Here is a 24163-nt window from a genome sequence, read left to right as displayed (position 1 = left end):
GTAGGAGACTGACTTTTAGATTCCACTGTAACTACAATCAATAATAGATTGTGAGCATTGGCACAGTTATTACATCCAGGTAGAACTGATACAAATGCAGTGTTTAAACTGCAGCTAGGAAAGGAAAGCTTGAATGTTGGCAGTGTTATTACATACGGGGATCATTGATACATAGCAGTGTTAAAACTCTGGAGGGGAAACAAATCATAAAGTTTAAGCATAGGTACTGTATTTACATCCAGGAAGCACTGATGCACATCAGTGTTATGAGTGTAATGATAGATTGTGGGTGTTGGCACTGTTATTACATCCAGGGAGCACTGATGCATAGCAGTGATGAAAGTGTAGAGAGGAAAGAAAAGCTGGGATTACACAGAGTTTCCACACCATTAGATGTTGGTCTAATGTATCTTCTCTCACACACAATATTTACATAAACCCTAAGAACAACCAGCATTGTCCCATGGACCTCTCTGCTGCCACTTGGGAACAGGACATAGATTTACAACAGAGACATAATTCATAGCCCTACCCATAAAGTATACCTACCTAGTATTACAAATTTTATGTGTTACTATTTTCAGTCAGCATGGATTCCTAGGTCTATCCTTACTATATGAAGCAATAAATTGAAAACCACTGTGATTACCAGGCTGGTTAAAACATAGAATTCCTGACAAGAATCTTATGAGTTCAATTCCCATGATCATATCAGCCTAGTTCATCTACTGGATTTGATCTGAGTTCTTTACAGTGATCAGTTTCTTAGCTCTTTTTATCAATGCCTGAACTTCATTCAGAAGAAAAGCATATTCATTGGCTTTGATTGTTTATTTAATTAAAAGATTTAAATACAAAATGTACATCTGAAATTATTTGTGTGTAATGGTTTTGAATGTATCAAATAACTTATGGCAATGAAAGTTACATGTGAGAACATATAAACAATGCTTGTGTCAGGCAGTGTAATAAGACATTGTTAGCGATTATCTACTTCAGTCACACAGTCTGTTTTATATATAAACACAAGGCCAAATGTTACAGTCAATTTATTGTGGCAATTTCAGTAACTAACTCAGTCACAGTGTGTTTTATGTATAAACACAATGCCAAAGGTTACAGTCAATTTAATAAAACAATTCTTGCCTTATTGGGAGGATGCTTCATTATTATGATTGGGTAAGTATTATTGAAGAAATATACTGTACACTAAAAATTGGTTTCTTCTTGAAATAAATTAGCCAATCATAATACCTTAGCAGAATAGGTAAGCAGTGGAGGGAGTTACACCATTTTACTTATGAGAAGGCCCAAGTCCTATCCCCTTAGGTATGTGAGCCATCTTCAAAGTCTTGAGAGATATATCCAGGCTGGAGTACAGATGTCATTAATTCATTAGACTGTGTCTCTTAAAAGCCATTAAATGATCTGGAAATGCAGCTTGTTGCAATGCTGCTAAATTTCTCTCCAGATAAAACTGAGCTCTTGTGATAAATGATCTGATCTTTGAGGTAGGCTAACACAAGTTGACTGTTATTTCATTTGATCTTGGGTCAGTAACATGGATACATAACACATAAACATCTAATGTGGGGTAACCTGATCTGACCTTTCCCTCTTTCAAAATTGTAGATGAACGAGATTTCCCTCTGTGCACCAGCTTGTTTTGTTTTATGTACTGCTACAAAGCATTCACTAGATCTAAAGATAATAGAGGTATCATCACAAATGACTGACTACTGGAGCTGGGTACAATGCTGTATACCATGGTATATATGAACACATCTCAATATGTTCTGTTACGTATGTCCATATTATGTGTATCATTTTACAACACCCAACAATTTGCAAGGGTTCTTTAGTTAATTAATACTAATATTTTTATGTAGTAGATTTGCACTTTAACAAAGAGGTCATTTTTGTAATCATACTGTGTACATTCATTCATAAGTTTCTAGGCTGAGTTGAACTCTCATCCAAGTAAACATCACCTGATTTGACTTAAGGAATATGTACTTGAAAGGCCAAGCTGACATAATTTCTGATTGTTGATTATAAAGCAACTGGTCTTGTTTACAAGTTCAGACTTTTTAAACAAATATGCATCCATATTATGTATTGTGTATTAGTTATCTATAAAAGATATGTTCATTTAAGAATACGTATTCCTAACAACAATCATCAGTCTCAAAGGAGTTATGTTTAGTAGTGTTTAACTGAGATGATTCATTTATTTAATTCAATCATTCATTGGAATTACAAAGTGCCCATATTACTTGGAATTGTAGCTGTTTGGAATTACTGTAAATTCATTTAAATATATAATTAGATTATGTCATTGTAATTCATCAGTACTATTAATACATCAGTACAATAGGGAACATCGTTTGGAATACCACTGGAACTCATCTGGATTACTTGATACTTTTGGACCTGATAGAACATTTAGGACTATTTAGGAGTTAATTCACCTTACCGTAAGTTATTTTTAATTTTTCAATTTGTAATTCAGGGAAATAAATTATGTTTTCAATTTTACAATATTTATTTGTTTTCACTATTTTTCGTTACCTAATTTAAGACAATATAGTTGAAACAGTACCATGATATACCACAATTATATTAGCAACAAATAATTTAATGTTCCTGGGTCAGGGACCTGTAAAATGTTCATCTGTCAAATGCTGGAAACATATCTTAATCTGTTTTATGGCAAAATAACACCATACCATATCCACTATATTATCTAAAAACAAATTAATTATATGGAGTTTACAGAAAAAGAAAATTCATCTCAAAACAAAATCATAGCCCCCACCCCATGAAAATTAAATGGCCAGTATCTTATAGTAGATGAATTTGTTATATGTATGTTAATGTAATCTCCAGTACAGTTAATCTATGATGTGCTCCACAGGGGTCTGTTCTTGGACCTGTTCTCTTCATTCTATACACTCAGCCACTCTCAAGTGTCATAGATCATCATCCAGTGTCTCACCAATTGTGTGCCGATGACACCCAACTATACAAATCTAGCCCCCCAACTGAAGTTGATGCAAACATCCAATCTGTAGAGAGGTACATTTCTGATGTGAAATCATGGATGACATGTAACAAGCTGCAGATGAATGATGATAAAACTGAAGCCATTCTGATTACAACACAAAGACTTTCTCATTCTGGGGCCCCGAGTGGCTGAGTAGTCTAAAGCACTCTCTGTTACAGATCACTGCCATCTCACCTCTGCCTGCGTGGGTTCAAGTCTCGGATTCAGCAAATGTCGGTATGTGAGAAAGTTTGCCAGTAGCTTCTTGTGGGTTGGTGGTTCTTTCTGGGGTTTTTCCGGGTTCTTCCTCCACCATTAATACTGGCCGCTATGTATAGCCTATCGTGTGCTAAAAAATGGTGTTAAACACTACAACAACAACAACTTTCTCATTCACATAATTTGCCTCAAACAATAAATATCAGCAACACTAACATTCAATTCACATTCAGTACGAAGCCTAGGTGTTACTCTGGACAGCACTCTCTCATTACCCCAACATGTCATGAACATATGCAAGGCTGTATATCTTGATCTGAGATGCATCAGCTCCATTTGCAAATATATTTCAGTTGATGCCACTAAAACACTTGTGTTTTCATTAGTACTTTCAAGACTGGACTATTGGAACTCAATTCTGTCTGGTTCATCTCAAGATCTACTCCAGAAACTTCAAAAAGTTCAAAACACAGCTGCTCAGATCATCCTAAGAGTACCACGATCAGAGCACACCTCCCCACTGCTCTGTACTGTATACTGTCTATCCATTCGATCCAGAATCAAACACATTTGTTTTCTGTGTTATATTTCACTAACGGGCTCCAGTCCAACATACCTATCCGACCTCACTCATGTGTACACACCAGCAAGATACTTACGCTCATCTTCTGACAATTGTATACTCATTATTCCCACTATGAAAATGAAGTCATATGGACAGCGTTCTTTTCCATACCAGGGCCCAGCATCATGGAGCGAATTGCCCACTGAACTTAGACACAAAGACACAGTGATCTCATTCAAGAGTGCTCTTAAAACTCACCTATTTCGACTGCAAGAACAAACCTAAAGACCTAATAATGTTTCCTACCTTAAATATTTTAAGCATGTTTTATGTTTTCTAATTTCATTGTGTTTTATTTTGTTGTAATCATATCATTACACCTCTCCCTCGATAGCTCGCGCACAATGGGGTCCACAAACATAGACCACACTATAAGCGAGGGTGCGAGTTACCAAGGGACCTCCAAAAATTGAGAGAAAAAATCCGCTTAGGCATAGAGAAAATCTGGGGGCTGTTTAATGACTGAATCCTCGTTTTACAATCATGTCAATAATAATTTCAATAACATGCTTTTCCTAATGAAATTGTTATCCTGTATAAATAACATTTATTTTCAAAATGTCCAACACATGTAAGATCGTTTAAACTTTTCTCAACAAAACATCACGTGTACGTGAAAATATACGTGTAATAAGTCACTGCATTTCATTTGTTGATTAGCTTGGTTCCCGGATTGGTATTTAGGTGGTACTCTACAGTTTCATATTCTGCATTAGAATTTTAAAGAAAAAGAATTTCCCCAGCATTCCTGGCTGGTTATACTGGCTATTTGAAAAAGACTGTATATCTTCAGTATAGTTCAAAGAACCTTTAATTCCCTTTATTTTGGTGTATGATTGATGGGTGTAATATGGGTTAGAGAGTATACAGCTTGGCCTTAATCTAGATGTGCACCTTTCAAAAATGTGCTAGCTTCACTTGGCCATTTTCACTTATGAACTTCAGAGGTAAGTTGTTTAAAAAAAGAGCTGATAATGTTTTTAATATCTTATATATTTGGTAATTCATTCATTGCACTTTCAGAAGCTGGTATGGTCTAGTCTGGCAAAATTCATTTTCCTCATTTTAGTTAGCAGTGTGCTCAGATCATGTACAATTTCCAAAAGTACAATACCCAAAGAAATGTCAGTTACATCAAAGTAGCATAGAGGTATGCCAACATTCTCTCCACTGTGCAAACAACTTCACCTTACATACATCACTCTCTCAAAAGTGCATAACAACTGGTGAGCACCCCCTTAATAGTATACTGCCAAGTTGGGAGTCAATGTAGCAGGGAACTAGGCTAACTTTTTATACACCACCAGACAAGGATGCTTTTAAAAAATAAAAAACACACAAAAAACTAGAGACATTTATTTCATGAGACAATCGTCTAAGTACAATATTGATGTCGTGACTTCACTGGAAGTAAAAGTAAACTTCTTATTATCCTTGAGGATATCTCTAAGTGCCAGTTCAGGAAGTCTCTAAAATTCGTTTACCCACAATGGTCCGTATATTTGAAACCAAGCTCTTTATTTTATGAAGTATTAGTTTTGCCTGGTTGCCTTGCTATCTTTGATCAGTTATGAATAAGTCTGTTAATTTAAGGTAGTTTATGTTACATACACTAAGATTTATAACAGTGTTTGACTGATCAACTGAAGCGAGTTCACCCGACATACGACTGGGGCCACTAGATTTTAAGTATGTAGGATTTGCATGCCTTTTACCTTTTCTTTTATTCAAAAGACATCATTAACATGATAATATAAAGGAGGCCAGCTTTTAATTCAGTGCAACAATATAAGAAATACTTCTACAAGTCAGTTATCAAAACACGGTCGACACTTAACTAGGTTTTCAGAGAAATGCTTGTGGACATAGCTGTTATGGTTAATTGCCACATTTTACATTTAAATACACATTGCATGTATGATGATTACACTTAAGAGGAATGAAAAGATAGAATTAAAACACAATTTCACTTAATAAAATTATTTACTGCCTATAACTATACATTAGTGACATTATCATTAATCGAAATTTCCTTGAATTTCTTTAATTACAATGCACTAAGACTGTTGTTTGGTAAACAAAATGTAACCAATAATATGACTTCTTATTAAAAGCTGATAATTTCAAAATGTTGATTAAAATTTCCAGGTTCTATTGGTATATACCGTTTTCAACCATAAAATGAGAGATATATCAATGTTTCAGTTACCAGTTTTGATTGCAATCTTCTTCAAGTTCCATAACTAGGGATCAATTTTTGGGGTATTTTCTGGTTTAAAAAATGGGATTCACGCCTGACCCTGCATTATAAGCAGGATTGTGAGTTATCAGGGTGTGAATTGTCCAGGAAGTGGTGTATATATGTTTTTTTATGTTCTAGAAGTTGTCTAATTTTGTAAAGCACTTGGAGCTTCTAAAGATTAGGTGCTATACAAAGTCCTCATTATTATTATAATCTAAACACTGTAACTAAAGTTGGATGATTAAGCTTACACTATAGCTGAGGCTTGACAACTTGTTGATAAAAACAGGAAGTGTTGGCATGGAAGCTTAGAATTTCCTGGCTATACTATTGATGTAATAATAGGCAGGGAAGCTTTGAGTGGGATGCCAACACCTGGTCAAGATAGTAGTTATCAGAGAGAACCAATAAATATGAAGCACACAGACTCAGCAATGACAAAATATGTAGTGGACATGAGATATGATGTAAAATTCATACAGAAAACAACAGTCACCCCAATCTGCTGTGCTTGGATCCATATGAATTACAATTCCTGGACTCTTGACCTAATAGTGAACATCTTTTGTAAGCCAAGTTAGGACGTACATTCTGCTGATATGTGACCGACTATAATATGAGATTACAATTGTTTTGTCCAAAGTGAAATGTTGTGGTTAACATTAAGACAAAGAATCAGTTACTATGGTCTCAAGAACAGGTAATCCAGAACTATGAGATCCATTGCAACAATGAAGTGGTCTAGTAGGGGACAAAATTATTGGGATGTGATGTGATTTTTTAAGTAAATAGAAGACACCATCGATATTATATTCAAAGCATGTTACCGAGGAAGGCAGACCCTGGGTATTGATAGCAGTTCCAACAAGGCTTTATTCAACCATGTCAGAACCCCCCAGATATAATGTCATTTATCCATGATTTTTCCCACTTGAAGTGTGCAGTCAGGATAAAATGCCACTCAGATTCCTTTGCCTTTAGCAGAAACTCTGGAATCAGAGGTATTGGGGTATAAGAATTTGAATCCATGTCATTCCAGTCAATGAAATGAGCATCAAGAGTCCAGGTTTTCAGACATGGAAGTGGAGTGACATAGGTTGGGAGCTTTGCATTCCACTTTGTCCGAAATAGATCTATGAGTGGCCAGTCTTAGAGGATACAGATTTTACTTTAACACCATGGGGTAAATGTACCATTTTGTTTGCATTGGCTGATTCTGATGGGATTTGTCAACCAATAAAATGAGACTGGCCAGGATGTGGTTGACATAAATGTGGATTTTTAATTGATGACACCACCAAAGAAAATCCCAAACCAGGAAGTACAGGTTTGGGGATTTGTCCCCCTGACAAAAAAAACCAAAAGACCTACTGCCTTATGAGATCATTTAGCACAGTACACTTGTGGGATCTGATGAGTATTATATTTAAAGCTAACACGTCCCACCACCAATGACATGCAGATGCAGATATGGTCCTGAAGTGAGTGTTCTTGAAAATTAGCTGCAGCAATTTCCTGGAGAACTTGTGTATTGCAGCATGGAGGTAAACATCTTTCAGATCTGTAATGATTGCAGTCTTCCTTTGGAAATGCATTTAAAACCAGTTTTGATGCCTCCATTCTGAACCATGGCATCCATATCAAATAGACAGGAAAGTTCAAATGTATGACAAAGTGTTCCATTGGCTTTTGGCAGAAACAATCCTGAATAAAAACCTGGTGACTCTTAGCTTCAAGCAATCTCAATTTAAATTTCTCTCCAGATAAAACTGAGCCCTTGTGACAAACAATCATTTCTCAGAGGTAAGCTATGACTTTTGACTCTGTTATTTCTTTTAATCATGGATTAGCTGCCTGAATTTTTAAGGTAGAAAGCATGAACCTAATTATCACAAGCCTAGCATTTATAAATTCATGCATAAGCTACATCTGTAATGTGGTTGAGATTTACTTGAGTTAGGCTTGGAAATGGACTGGCTTGTTGGTGACTGCCTGTCACAGTTAGATGAGCATTGGAGATCAAATGGGCAACTTGGGCTGCAAATGAGCATCCGACTTGGCTTATGTATTTACATGTGTCTGCTACAGAGGTAAATATCTAAAAATCTAGATGGTTGAGGGGTGATGAAAAGTATGCTGATTTGTTATAGTACTAGTGAACTTGATTCATGCATAAGGCACATACTGATTCTTTTAGCTGCCTTGTCACAGGAAAATATTCAATATAGCTCTTTCCTGTCAAAAATGAATGTAAAAAAGAGGGGGTAGGTGGCAGTGTTGGTTCAGTATAAAAGCCATCAGTTGCATTAGGAATTAACCTGATTGCCGCAGTCAAAATCTCACATGTATGCTTTCTATAAAAATAATTAGTTTGTTTTTATTTTGTATCTTCAGTGTAAAATTATTCTCATTTTTCTGCAATAGGTCATTGTCGGATGAAAATTCACCAGATAAACTGTCCAGTGAGACCTTAAGGCATCTGACTAATTTCACTAATTCTAAAATAAAACCGGGATCCAAATCAAACACGGATAAGAAAAAAAATTCCGGATTTTTAGGCAATGATCATTTTTCTGTAGTTTTTGCTTTCATACCATAAGTCTGTTAATTTTTGTAAGACTTAGGCAAAATCATTAGGGTTGGCAGGTCTGTCACTGAAGGGATAACCCACTTGTCTGATTCTGAGACCTCACTGATGCTATCAAATTCATTGACCAAACATGGCTGTACCATATCGACATACACAGCATCGATAGTGATATGCATCAGCAACAAGTCATTGTTGGTGTACAGCATCTTGACCTGATCCTCATAAAATAGTTTGATCTTGTCATAGTAAAACTCATACATGAGCAACTTCAACAAGACTATTTCATAAGATCCAAGGAAGATTGGTGTTGTCAGTATTAGTTTCAATTTTTACTGTGAAGGGCAATAAGTCCACCATCAAAGATTTTTCTGGATTCAAAGACTGAGTCAGGGATGAACCTTCTAAATTTGCCTTGTTCACTAACACCATCAAAATGTAAATGAATTCATTTGTGCAGATTCTCCATGGTTTTGCCAAACACAGCATTGTTCATGAGCTTGAAAAAGTCCTTCTCAAAGTCATTGGTGGCCTTTGTTCTCAGAATAATATTCATCTGGATATACAGGGCATGCTGGCAAATTGAAGCACTCATTGGATCTTGGTTACATGCATGCCCAATCACAGATACAGCTGAGGCTTTGTACACGCAGTACATAATTGTATTTGGTTCTGAGATTTTGTATTAGTTTGGTGCATTTAGTGTTTTTACATCCAGATTCATCAATGATTGCAATCTGATATGGAGACAATCAGGTACCGGGCTAGAAAAGCGCTTATGACGACAGCCGATAATCCTTGTCTAAATCATGTAAATGTTAGGAGTATTCTAGATTAACTTCAAAAAAGTATCTTAGTCTTTGTTATGTTTTTATTGTTTATGTGTTTTTGCAGGTCAATGTATCTAGGATCAATCCATCAAAACCCACCAACTGGCAACAGCTGCATCACTGTCCACTAATGGAGGCTATTGTCATCTAGATACATAATGTAACTATTAGGGGCAGCAGGGTCATACTCATCCATGTTTGGGTTGCTGGCACAAGCATGTCTGTGACTTGCCAGAAAAATCCCGCCACAAAGTGATCACTCAACAAAATATATGCCGGTCAATGTCAGTGAGCAATTCCAACTCAATTTTGGTTTTGGACAACAATCCATCCCATGTCATACCTTGTCACAAGAAGTAATGTGCAGGATCGACCTTGTACATGTGCATGGCAGTGTCACGACATTCCTCAAACACATCAGCAAGCTTTGTTGTTGTATGTTTGTTGTATGGTTTAACGCCATTTTTCAGCACAAGATAGGCTATACATGGCGGCCAGTATAATTGGTGGAGGAAGAACCCTGGAAAACCCCGGGAAGAACCACCGACCCACAAGAAGCTACTGGCAGGCTTTCTCACGTACCCACGTTAGCCGAGCCTGAGACTCGAACTCACGGAGACAGAGGTGAGATGGCAGTGATCCATAACGATGAGCGCTGTAGACCACTTGGCCACTCGGGTCCCCACAGCAGCAAGCAACAACAAATCAGTGCGCAAATACTGACCATGATAGTTGCCAAGGTTCCTGCATTCAAATGCAGTCCAAACCTTGAACTTTCCAATGAATAATTTTTAAGAAATAGAATACCAGTACAATCTCTCCTGAAGACACAAGAATAAAGAGGCAACTCTCAATTATAAGTAAAGTCTCAGACATCACTCCAGACAGAAATACCAAGTCAAACGATGGTCTATATTTTGTAGCCAAAAATCCATGGAAACTATGACCTATACAGGTTAATAACTTTATCATTTATCTTTATGCAAACAATTCGTAAATATGATCTACCTCATTTCTGTCAAGTGATTTATGTCCCCAAACAAATGTTGACTCCCATTTAATAACAGTTATGGCTGGTAACAACAGTGATAAAGCAAACAATTTTCTAAGACAGACTACATGAGAAAAGTAATGAATAATAATTACCTAACATAAACAGAAATAAACATCTGAAAATATCTGCAACTCACACAAACACAAATTTTCCTGAGAAAATTACCATTATATCTAACAGAACATCCGTACTCAAAAATTTCATTTTTCATGGAAATATAAACTCCAGCTATCCAACATGCTGCTGCAAAAATGATAGTTTCCTAACATAAATATCCAGTTTTATCACACAGTTTACAAAGTAATTACACTTAACTTACCATGCCATTATGTGGAGTAAATTTTCCAAGACAAATTACATGCTGACTGCTTGACAAAAACAACTAGTACTATTTAAAATTTGCATTCCATGCTGACTGCTTGACACAAACAACTAGTGCTACTTAAAATCTGCATTACATGCTGACTGCTTGACAAAAAACAACTAGTGCTATTTAAAATTTGCATTACATGCTGACTGCTTGACAAAAACAACTAGTGCTACTTAAAATTTGCATTACATGCTAACTGCTTGACAAATAAATTAATGCTATTAAAAATTGGCATTACATGCTATCAACAATGACATTAGATATTGTCTAGACTGATTTAAGAATGGTAAAAAATAAAGAATTTCTCATGGAAATTGTGTGTAAATATTATAATTTAACTAAACTTATTCAGCAAATGGTTTCATAGTAGTTACCTATGATGTCAGAAGGTAGGCTCACCCTATGCTCATAATAATGAAATTTATGGAATTGCATGATTCATTCTGTGCGAGCCATATTTAAACACAACAGAGACTATAGATATTATTCACATCTATTACATTATAATTATTTGTAATAAATCTTGATTTTAGTCTGCGTCAGAACACAACCAGGTACTGCAAGGCTGAAAGTTACTACAAAATGAACATGCACCATTTTCATGTAGGCACAAATGCACTGTGTTTTGGGGACAACCATGCAAATCAATCTGCATGACCACCACCCTTTTTCTAGTTTGAATGTAATGGAGGTAAAAGTATTTTCGAAAAGGCTGCTTTGATATCTATATTGTCTGTTGGTGTAAAAGATCAGTAATTTAGGTAAGCATTTCCAAACCTTAGAATGAATTTTAACGTGTTTCAAGTCCACTTCCCAAAGGCTTGCAAATATGAGCAAAAAAGCTGCCAACTAGTTGTCTGAGCTCACCCACCCCACCACTCACTGTCGATTGTCCAAACCCTCAGGGCGCCTTAGCAGTGTACCAGTCCACCCCAGAAAGGGCTGGTCTAAAACCTCCCCTTCCTGCAGGCCTGGGTCTCTAAAGCATTTTTACTATGAAAGCCATGGAGAAAATGTTTGTTGCAAAGAACACGTGTCTGGTTAACAAGTGAAAAAACAGATCTGTCACATGTCAGTACTTTTGTCACAGCTGTGACCTACTCCTGAAGTTCTGCACAACATACTGAATAAGGGCAATGGATTGTGAGACAACTGGTGTTCTCTCAGATCTACTCAGGGTAAATTAAAATGTAAAGAAAATGCTTGTACAACTTTTTGGTGTGTCATTCCGGCAATGATTTTGCTTGTGGGTCCTGATGCAAACAGTCATGATGTACCACAATGATATGATCCAAAATATCTTTAAATGAATGCAGTCATTTCAAGACAGTGATTTAGTCCTAAAGTCTAAGAGCACTTTGTAATTACAATGAATAATTTAAATAATAAATCTTCTCATATGATAATTAAACACAACAAAATACTGACTCCATTACAGGTGTTTAAGACTGGAATAACAATTTTTTTTTAATCAAATCCCCATATTAAAAAAAATAAGACACAATCACAGAACTAGGATGAAGATTAATATTTCACTTCCATAACATTCTAACTTGTAAACAAGGCTAGGTTCCTTGGCAGGCAACCAATCAGAAACCAGGCATACCAGAATTTCCAAGGGTAAAACCAATAACCTGAACTCAAATCCCATTAAATTAATCCACACGATTATCTTCTAGAACCTTCCAAAGGTGAAAGCATACATAAGCATATTTACCAAACTTCAAGTACAACCTTTAATCATGGAGCTACATAAATTTATTTACAAAAATGACCCATACAATCTACAATCACGAACAAAAATGAAACACACAATCTAGATATGCATAATAATGTAATAAGTCTTCTTGTGAAAAGCTAATGGCGATATGACATTCCATCTAGGATGAGGAGCAATAAGATTTTCAACATGGACACTGTATCAGCCATATCGGATATAAAATCCGAACAAGTAAACACCATAAGAAGTCTTTTGGTTAAAACAAGATTCTGCTGATTTTCCATTCAGCAATAGCAATACCAAGATGGCCATATGGGAGGTCAGATCGGCACAAGTTACATTTGGGACTAATTAGACATCACAATAAGCCTCTAAGTGCAAACCAGATGTTGATATGGCCATCCATTCAGGTGGAGTAGTGTTAACAAGATTTTCAGGATGACCTGTGATGGTGGTGGCCATCTTGGCCATATCAGAATGAATAGCAGTGACATTTTCATTTAGGACTAACTATACTTAGGGATTAATGTGTGTAAATAGCTTCATTGCAATCTTATCAGTAGTTTGGGGGAAGTAAGAAACACATGCTAACAGATAGGCAGATGCCCAACAACAGGCTAAGCCATAAGCTCTGCTGGACTATGACCACAGGAGCTACAAATGCTGAAAACTTGTCCGAACAAAAGACATCATGAAATGAAATTCCCCACCCCCACCCCTTGCCCTCTGCTTATCTTAGACTCCTATTGAAAATACCCAATGGCTGAGCACTCTGAATTTTTAAAACAACTTATACTAGCATCATTTAGTGTAGATTCTCAATTTATATACTACTTTATGCCACACTTTATTACCATGGCAATAAAAAAAATATATTGAATGATAAGTCCCCTGTATGCTTGGTCAGTAAATATATAAAATTTGTTTGAAATTCCTTGAATAGTCTGAGAATTATGCTCTTTAAAGGAAAATATTTTTAGGCAGATAGACATGTAAATAGTGACAAATCATTCCAATGAGACGAAACTTGTTAACAAGAGGCCAAAGTATATCTGATTTCGCTTACGTGGGCAACTGAAATATGTTAGCTTGTGAATACAAATTCAAAGCTGTACTGAAACTGGAAGGCAAAGACAAGTTTGAACTATTTAGTTGCTATGTTGACTATTAATGTTCATTTGAATATCTTCTTTTTCACACCATAGAATAACAGTAGATAAATAACTGAAATATCCAGCTCAAACCTTGTTGATGTAACTGGGTTCGTTTGGATCTTGGTCCATCTTGGCCAACAGTTGATCTCCTCTTTTTTCCTTTTGTGCCTACAATGTCACATGAAATAGTGAAAAGCAACATAAAATCGTAACACACATAACAAGCAAAAGTTTTAAGCCTTGAGAGCAATTATGGTCTGGACTGTAAGGATCTGCTATATCCAACTATATCCAATCTTCAGCTTACAGGAGACAATGAGAGAGAGAAAGAGAGACAGAGACAGACACAGACAGACAGATAGACAGACATACATGTTACACAATAACATTAGATTTCTGTAAGATGATGATCAATAATGGATAATAACATATTTATCTGATGATACCTTTATGCATAAGACAAGCCAACCATTTGCTCTTAGATACATTCAATCCAAGCAGTATTTACAAAATGTTTGAAGATGGCTAAGAATTAACTTTGTCTGATATGAGACTATATTGATTTCTTGAGTTTAATCTGGAACATCAAACAATTCCATAACTAAGCTCAACGGTGTAATGACAATGAACACAAGTGTTATAAAACCCAGATCTGAAAACAATTTTAAAACCCATTTTAAGGAAACAAATTACAGGTAGTTTCAAAATATTATAATCTTTATGGATTTTAATTATACCAATGGACTTTTCCCCCACCTAAACTTCATGTGCATGACAAAAACATAAGGATTAAAATAAGAAACCTAACATACCAATCAAAGACCATGAACAGATTTCTAAGCCCCAACATATCTAAGACCTTCTTTCTTAAACACTTATCAGATTCAGGTAACAACTGATGAGGAACGATGTAAAATGAAAATCAGAATTGTTCATTATGTCTACATTGACTCTTTTTGTTATAAACAAAAAAAAATGGCAAATTAGTTTTTTATATACAATTAAATTAACTGTGGAAACAATTTACATGCAGGCTTGATAGAACTTTCAGATTGGAGGCTAACATTAACAACCAGGAATTAATAATACTGAAGAATATACATGAATCACAAATTATGGGTTTTAGACATAGACATCAATGTCCTACTGTGTCATTTGTTATGGCATAGAACCTTTATCATTTTTACAAACTTGGGCATTACTCTCAAACTTAAAACAAAAGTGATCTTTTTTTTACTTTAAGTTTTGCCACTACTTAAATATATGAGATAATGGGCTTTCATAGTATAACAAATTTCCAAACAATGTCCACATTATTATTATTATTAAGTTTTGTAATCAAAATCAACAGTAAACATGAATCTTACTTTTTAACTGTATATCCAGCCCTGAGCTAATACAGAAATTCATTACCATATTTCCATATCAATCCCACATCAATTAGATTAATTAATAGTTGGCACAATTTGTAAGTTTTGTAAATTTTAAGTCTTACTTTAGTTTTCCAAATGTATAAGCAAGACAGCATAGTGAGGAGGTAAATCTGTCGTAAGAAGTTATAATCAGAACTTAGAAAAATCAATACAATTAAACCTGATTTTCTCACTAAGCAGTTTCATCAAAACTTGATGCATACAGATTATTCAGAACTGAAGTTTCAAGTTTCCAAATCCCTACACATTTTGTGACCATAAAACAATAACAGACAAAACTTTTATTTTCATTGTTAATTTTGCAATCAGGTTACATTTCATTTCTATCACAAGTTAATATTTCTCCCAATAATTGCACCTTCTGTTTATTTTGTTTGGAATGAAACCCATTCTCTGCACAAGACAGGCTATACATGGTAGACAGTATAACTGGTTAAGAAAGAACCTGGGAAAACCCCAGCAAGAACCACAAACCCACATGAAACTAATGATCAGCTTTCTCACATACCCACATTAGCCACAGGCAAAAGTTAATCCCAAGTGGACAAAGGTGAGATGGCAGTGATCAGTAGAGGTAAGCACTAGGGACCACTCTGCCACCCATGAGAACTTTGCACCTGCTGTACATAGACTATAAAGCATAATTCAATAATAGCTACACTTGCATGTTCTTATCTAAACATAGTTCAAATTTGCAGCATGTTATATCAAACACAAAATTGATTTAAGCCATTATAGAGAGTATATAGCAAAAGCTACTGTGTTTTTGAGTAATATTGTCATAGTCTGTTCTCAAAGGAATATAATCAGATCATGCAATGTGGTACACATTTAGTTAATAGCTGGGGGAAATGAATTTAAATCTTATTCTGACCAACAATGTTTTATAGCATGAAACTGGAAAAACAGACAAGGCAGTTATTACAGTTCATCTACTTTTGTTGTTTGTTGTAGTGGAATTTTTGTAGCTGCAAATAACAAGACCTTCATATTCCTTATTAGTCTGTAGCTAATTACATGTGCTAGCTGTTGCCATGCGTTGAGACTATATTAAGGTTAGTTCTTTGTAATGTCCCACATCAAGAGATTGTTTAACTATTAATTATCATTACTTTCTTAGTCATTTTTATGGAATTGTTTTGATTTTATAACAGTGTATCATTTACTGAAATTTTACATACACTGAAAAAGAGTTGAAAATGCTTTGCGTGTGTAGATAAAACACTTATAAAAATTCTCTTGCCCACACTATGCTCCATAGGATACATATATATATATATACATATATATATATATATATATATATATATATATATATATATATATATATATATATATATATATATATATATGAAATGGAAATATTGATATTGTCAAAAAGGAGCCCTAAAGAAATTGAACAATGTGTCATTGAATAATGTTTAAGAAAGCTGAGAAAGTACTTAAATCAACACATACACACACATATATACATATATTGTACCATATTTACTAATATTTAATGAATGTTGTGGAACATTACTCCTTGCCTACGTCTTACCTTCTATATCAGTATTGGGTATGGCAGCAATGCTACTCCACATCTGCAGGATTATTCTAGAGGAAATAATAGCTGGGTGAGTTAAAATATTAAATACACCATTATGGGGCAAAACAACATCTTTCCAGCGTTAATTAATTTGTAGAAGAATAATAGACTCCATTACCTGATTGAAACTTGACACCATCCTGAAAATTAATATATATAAAATTTAATATGTGTAAACTTAACAGCAAGGAATGTTCATTCTCTCTTCATAAAGATCACCAGTACATCATTCGAAAATGTGCCCCCCTCCACTCAATGCAACACAAATCATGTTCACAGAACCAGGCTTTAGGTCTTTTGCTCCACTAGGGAATATGCACACTGTTATCTGTGTGTGAGTGTGTTTGCAGATTCTAATGATAATTTGACTGAACTTTTACTAAAATATTAAACATGACTGTAGTGGATGATATGGCATTTAACACCGTGTTTCGGCACAAGATATGCTACACATGGTGGAAAACCCCCCCATAAAACCACCAACCCAAGGGAAGCTACCAGCATGCTTTCTAATGTACCAAAATTGGCCAAACCCCAAGACTTGAATCCACACAGACAAAGGTGAGATGGCAGTGATCCGTAACAGTAAGCACTTTAGGGCCCTTGAAACATGAAAAAGAGCATAATAAATTTAATTTTGGCAACAGAACTCATCATTATTTTGGGACATAATATACATGGCAACATACAAATGATAATTTACTATACAGTGCTTATCCTATTATTCTGCAATACATGTCTTCAATATAAAAGAAAAGGACTGAAATTACAACTGGAACAAAGATCACATTACAAAATCCTGCCCCCCCCCATTTTATCAATGTTATAGTTTACATAAATTTGCTCTCTTTAACATATGTTGGTGCTTTGCTGGTTGACCTGAGATATGTTATATGTGGACGTGCTGACCTATAAACACATAGCAAAGAAAATAAAAGCTTTTGCTAAGATTTTGGAGGATTTATTTCTTTCATATATCAATGAACATTAGCAGTAACAAGAACTAATTACAAATGCAAATTTTCCTGAGTAACTCTGGATAAATGTGATCATTATTATGTATGACTATATGGTGTTTAATTTTTGTCCACGAGAGTAGATTGTAATGGTCATTTAAAAAAAATTTGCAAGGCTATTTTTTTGTCAAAGATAGAAAAGTATATTTTAAGACATTTATCACATGTAGGTAAACATTTTTACTTTGAGAATGTTCTGGAAATGAACATTTTACTCTCACCCTGGCCCTCTTATTTTGTCTTATGTTATTTCATAAAGATTGTTTAGAACTACCCATTCCTACTTTAACATGTATCTAGTGGAATCAGTTGTTTAGTTGTGTGTCCATTTGTGGAGAAGATTTATTTAAAGTATTCATTGGAATGACAAAGTGCTCACTGCCTTTCAAACTTAATCACTAATTTGGAATTAATGTGAATTCATTCAAAGACATTCTGGATTATATCACTGTGATGTATCAAGAATGTTGGCACATTAACACATTTAAACTTACAGGCACATCAGCATTATCAAGTTTGGAAGTCATTCTTAACACTACTTTTGGACTTTTTGATTTAACTTTTAGGACTATTTGGGATTGAATTTACAACACTATAAGTTCCATTTAAGCTAAATTATTTGTTGAACTTTTACAAAATTTGTTGGGTTTCTCTTTTTCTGTTGCTTAGTTTAAGACCTTAGAGTCATAAACTTATTATCCTCACAAATGTAAGTGTAAATAATTTTCATACTGATCATCAGTACATCAAATATATTTTGCATGTTTTTAATTTGAATTACACTTGCTATGCACAAGACTTAAATGCTTATCAGTTTATTGATTGTTCAACTTGCTAGTTTTCACTTCTTTCAACAAATGTTTGTGAAATTGAAGTCAATCTTACCTTCTTTTTTGAATAGCATTTTAGCAGTGTTTTTAGGTTATAACTCTTTGTAAAGAGTATGTATTTGTTTACATTATCCGTTATAAAAAATTACAGTATAAGAAACAGATAAGTTGATAATGGTATTTTATAAATTTTACAACAGAACTCTCTTCTCTGAAATCAATGTCAGGGTAATAATTAGATGGTCTAATTTAGTGTTTTCTTGCTGGGATAGCAAAAAGCAAACAACAGAGAAGAAACATATGTTATCCTTGTTTAAAGTCTCTTTGCCCATTTCAGGTAACTCTGTGAATGGTCCTCACTCACTGGCTGTGTTTATATCAACCTGTGCCTTTTAATATTCTATTCTACCAAAATACCAATTTGTATCTTGACCAAATGTTATGTGTAGAACTCTAAACACCGTATCAATTTCCTTCTGAATTTCCCACTTCCTTCAAAATGATTAAAGTCTTTTTTCTGTTATTCCATTTCCTAACATGATCACTCACTTGGCTAAATCTACCAAACAGACAAAAGAAAACAGTTTTTGATAAGAAATCTGAGTCAGCCAGATATCCTTGCTAGAAATTTATTCCATTGCTGATGATTACATAGATGAAAACCATTTTTTTCTAGTACAATAAGTTTCTTCAATAATACTTACCCAATCATAATACCCTAGGAGTATAACTTTTACTTCAAAAATCCAGTTCTTTCTGGTTAAAACTTTTTATCTAAAAAGTTAAAAGTTATCTGCCCACCTAGATGGCAGTCTGAGTGATCTCAGAGCAATACCAGGATTGGCACCAAATCCCATGAAATAGCCAGTTACCACTGGAGTGGAAGGCACACTCTCTCTATGGATGTAACTGCAGGGTGCTGGAAGGGTGTATGTGCAATAATGATTGGGTAAGTATTATCTAAGAAAGAATTAACTAGAAAAAATTGGTCTCTTGTTCAAAATATGTTATCCAATCATAATACTTTTGGAGAATAGGTACGTGGTTGAGTGAGGTATATCCCCTTACTCCGGAGAGACCATCTCTGGGGCCCTAAGGTATGTGAGACAGCTTATAGATAACCCGACTGAAAATAGACTCCATATAACAGGGAGCAGCTGTCAAAGGGAAAATCTTCCTTCTCACAAATCCAGCTGAACTCATGAAAGTGCATCTTTATGAAACTGCTGAACAACCAAGAGAGGTAACCTTTTGCACCACTGGCAAAGGTTCCTGCCATTTAAACTGGGCCTTTTAGCATGACAGATCTTCGATATGACTTGAGAAGTGTGCTCAGATCTCCATCTGGATAATTACAGCTAGAGAACCATTTCACTCATATGCAGTGTTTGTGGCAACTGTCCTACGTTTGTGAGTCGATATGTAAAGAATATTCATTAATGTGGGTTTAGTCTGTTATGAGGAAGAGACGTCAAACTTGATTCAACATGAAAGTGTCCATGTTGATACACTGTCCTTTCAATCTCTTGAAGGCAAAATAAGTCATAATCTTTGATCAACTTCTCAGTCTTCCTAAATACCACTTCAGAGCTCGCACTGGGTCCTGCAGATGCCTTTGAGATGAAGTGTCTTGAACAGACAGGAATTATTACCAATATCTGACCCCTCATGAACAGTAAGCCTGTTCTTGACAATGAAAGTAGTGAAAAGGCAGGACTTATTTGAAAGGTGAAATAAATAAGCCCTAGAGAACAGTTCAAATGGTTTCTTGTTCAGTCAGGTAAGTACCCATGATAAATTCCACATGTAGACATTGTCAATGGACAGGTGAAATCTGGAATGAACATACAATGGTTTAGTTTGTCTGATATCCTCTCCTCCATGATAACACAGTGTGCCTGTGATCATGGAATGGTAGGTTTAATTATGATTGGTGCTAAATGTTTCTCATTGAAGAGCCATAGGAAGCAAGCTATTGATGTATGGATCCCTACATTAGTAAAAAGTACTCTTGCGCACACCACTGAAATTATATTCAACTGCCTTCGTACACCTCAATGGATTGATGGCCATCTCACTTGAGGGATTCTCCACCACCTGTTGTGAGAACTGTTTGTTCTTAAGGGCGTATTTAATAAGATCAAGATGAGCAAGTTCAGTAACTCTGGGTTGAGATGAAAGGACTGCCATTGTGGTTGCTCAAGGAGGGAATATCTTGATTCCTGGTGATTCTGTTGCGAGATTCAAAAGGTTGGTCTAAGATTTCCATCTGAATGGAGTAATCAGGATGAGACAGTTTAGCTTCCTGTATCACCTTCAGAAAATGAGGTGTTGGTGAATTGTATACATTTGGTCATTCTCATCTATAAAAAGAGTACTGACTATCAGGGCCTTTTGGATCCAGGACTGAAAAAATAAGGTTAGGATTTTGGCAATCTACCTTGTTGCAAATAGGTCCATCATAGGTCAATCCTATCAAGTATATATAGAGTGAAAACTGAGGGATGAAGAGACCATTCTGTGTGTATTAGTTCCTTCTTACAGGACACTGAGTTCACCAATATATTAGCCACCCTAAGACATGTTGAACTTAAATGCAGATTTGTCGTTTAGGACACCACTTCCCAAACAAGAATACAAAGGTCTGGGTACTTGGTTTCACTTTCCTGTTTGAGATAAATCACCCCAGCGGAGTTATCGGGCAAAATGAGAACTCCATTCCCATGTAGGTTTTCAGCCACCAATGAAAAGCTTTCAAAATGATATTCATCTCAAGGATGTTGATATGTAAATAATGATCCTGAACAGGCTACACTCCAATGTCATCCCAAAATGTTAGGAGACTTGCTCTCCCAGTCATCTGTTTTCGTATCCATAGCGATCATGATTGCTGGTTACTGTACTTACAGAGGTATCTCAGAAACAAATCCAGGGTGGTTTCCCTACCTTTGAATTGCAACCTTATATTATGTAGATCATGAAAGTTGGTCCAATGGGCAAAGGTTCTGACTCCATTTGGACCACATTATCACTGTTATGGAAGCCCAAGGAGCAACCATGGACTAAGGTGTCAGCTGCTGCATTGAGCAGGTGAAGGAATTCTCAAACAGACGGATTGTCCCATGTAGACAAGGAATCTACCCTTGCATGAACTCAGTTTGCATTCCTGGGTAAAACATTTCTTCTACTTGAATAATGATTTCAGACCTAGTCGAACAAGTAGCTGAAAGAGTATGAGGTCGTAGATGTCCTGTTTACAAGGAGATTGAAAATAAAATGGGAGGTTAAATCATATCTTGCTCTAAAATATAACTAGCCTGCTGCTTTATATCTTGTTGTAGGTGAATCATATGACTTCTTGAAACCATGTTGTTGCATTCCACTGTGATCTCAAGATCATAACTGAGCTGACTGAATGCACATTTGATAACAAGTGATAAGTGCATCTTCATAACTAAACGTAATCTTGTTAAAGGATTAAGAAGTGTGCAGAATGTGATACCGAGTCCCCAGGAAACCCCATATGTCTGGTCCACATTTGTCATAGTACATCCTCCCCATTCAGCACTGAAAGATTTGGAGTCTTTTCATTACTATCATCTGTGATAATGGGGTCATGGATATATGTTATATATGCAAGGGAGGGTTTCATGGAACATTTCTGGTAGGAACAATCGACCTTCCTTTGATTCTTCCAATTAGTTTTGGTTTGAAACAGTTGTAAAGTCAGTAACATGTGCTCTTGGGATAATTGACCTTCCTTTGATTCTGGTAGGAACAATTGACCTTTCTTTGATTCTTCCAATTAGTTCAGGAAGACTGGTTTCAAACAGTGTAAAGTCAGTAGCATGTACTCTAGGGTCATTCCTGTAATCTTTTTGTTGGTTGATTAGCTAAGAGTGTGAGAGATGGAAAGAAGGCAACCTAATCATCAAAGAAGAGATTAGATGATTTAGGTTGTGAGCATAACTTGGCCTAAGAAGGTCTTTAAGAAAGGCTGAGGTAAAGAGCATTGCATCCAATTCCAACTGTTTTAAGTTCATAGCTCCTGTAACAGCAATAGCCATAGTGTGCTGGGGCACTATGTTACAAAGTGGACCATCTTATAGATATGCTCCCATGTATTCCATTGCGATTCATGGTGGGAGAAGGTAAGGTGTTCCGCCTCTTGAAGATCACATTAGATATCAGATGTAACATTGATCCAAGGTCATGATCTTATGAATTAACTCATGGGTATCCAAATAGAAAACAGTGAAGACATTTGCAAAAAAGGTGTCTGTAGGCACTTGGAACATGTAACTGATGATGTAAGCATGCCCAAAATGTTAGTAACTTGTCAGACTGTGGAAGCAATTAAAGTAGTTCTTTCCACAGACAATGACTGATGTCGGAACTGTAAACCTGGCAGATGATGTAGAGGAATGAGCATGACAGAACTCAGTTAGGAGTGGGCGGAAAACTTCTTCATTCCTCATAGTAAGATCAATGTAAGATCTAATTATGATAAGGGAACCATATTTCTTCAGTTTAGGATTAAGGTAGTGAAGAAGATGTCTCCTGTGCTACCTGTGAAGTAGGTGGAGAAAAAGATCAAGGATGGTGGCTCACTACACTTGCAGTATGTTATGAATTAAATCCCCTTACTTCTAAGGTGTCACTAAGTAAAGGCTTGAGGGCAAGTAAAGAGACATCTCTTAGAAACTGATGCAACAAGATGACCAAGATGAACCAGAACTGATTAGAGGTACTATGCATGATAGATTGATCCATACGAGTGCCAGTACACACTGGACGATGTTCACATGAAGTGTCTGACAGCACTATGCCAAACAGAGTGATCTATGAGAGTGCTTGTATAAACTGTGTGTCATTCTGCTGCATAATTAGTTTCACAAACTGGGTTCTTTGGTCTTGTGGAACTAAACTGGGCATCAAACACAGCAGCAATAAGGCAGTTGTGGAAATGAACAAGTTCCTTCTCTGGTGGCTGATACTGTATGGTCATTTGTGATCAAAGCCCATTGTAATCAAAGTTATATAGCTGAGTCTGATCATGAAGGAACATGGCCTTCTTGGCTGGCAAGAGGCTGTCCAGTTCTTGAGACTGAGATGGGTTATGGAACATTGATCCACATAGCCTGTCCATAATTCTAATATGCAAGACCATACTTGAAGCTCCTGTTGCTCTCCAATAAATGATATGCAAGCCTGACATGTATCCAAGGAATGAAAGAGAAAACAACACATGTTGAGAGGTTGTCAGACTGGCCTCACTTATGTTCTAAATCTGTAAGACAAAATGAAGACAAATACATTATACATAGCGCAGTGTCCTGCTTTATGAACTTATGTGTGTCCTTGCACAGTTACCTACGATGATAAATACCTGTAATGGGTATATGTGCCCTGTACAGGTAGAGAATTAGAGCATCACTATTAATATTTG

At 35.8% G+C, this 24163-nt stretch overlaps 1 protein-coding gene across 1 annotated transcript in view; it reads right to left on the bottom strand.

Annotated features, from left to right (window-relative positions):
- Positions 1 to 20904, bottom strand: part of LOC149770906 (uncharacterized) — a 48083-nt gene extending 27179 nt beyond the window's left edge. The window contains exons 1-3 of the mRNA XM_089949004.1: positions 20768 to 20904; positions 16821 to 16876; positions 13938 to 14015 (exon numbers count right to left, since the gene is read on the bottom strand). Of these exons, the coding sequence (XP_089805130.1) occupies positions 13938 to 14015; positions 16821 to 16876; positions 20768 to 20904 (271 nt within the window). The remainder of the gene's footprint in view (positions 1 to 13937; positions 14016 to 16820; positions 16877 to 20767) is intronic.
- Positions 20905 to 24163: the final 3259 nt, after the last annotated feature.

Source organism: Sinohyriopsis cumingii, unplaced genomic scaffold (assembly GCF_028554795.1).
Source record: "Sinohyriopsis cumingii isolate HCF-2022 unplaced genomic scaffold, ASM2855479v2 utg002228l, whole genome shotgun sequence".
Classification (NCBI taxonomy): domain Eukaryota; kingdom Metazoa; phylum Mollusca; class Bivalvia; order Unionida; family Unionidae; genus Sinohyriopsis; species Sinohyriopsis cumingii.
Note: the sequence above shows the minus strand (reverse complement) of the source record. Positions and strands in the feature narration are given on the sequence as shown.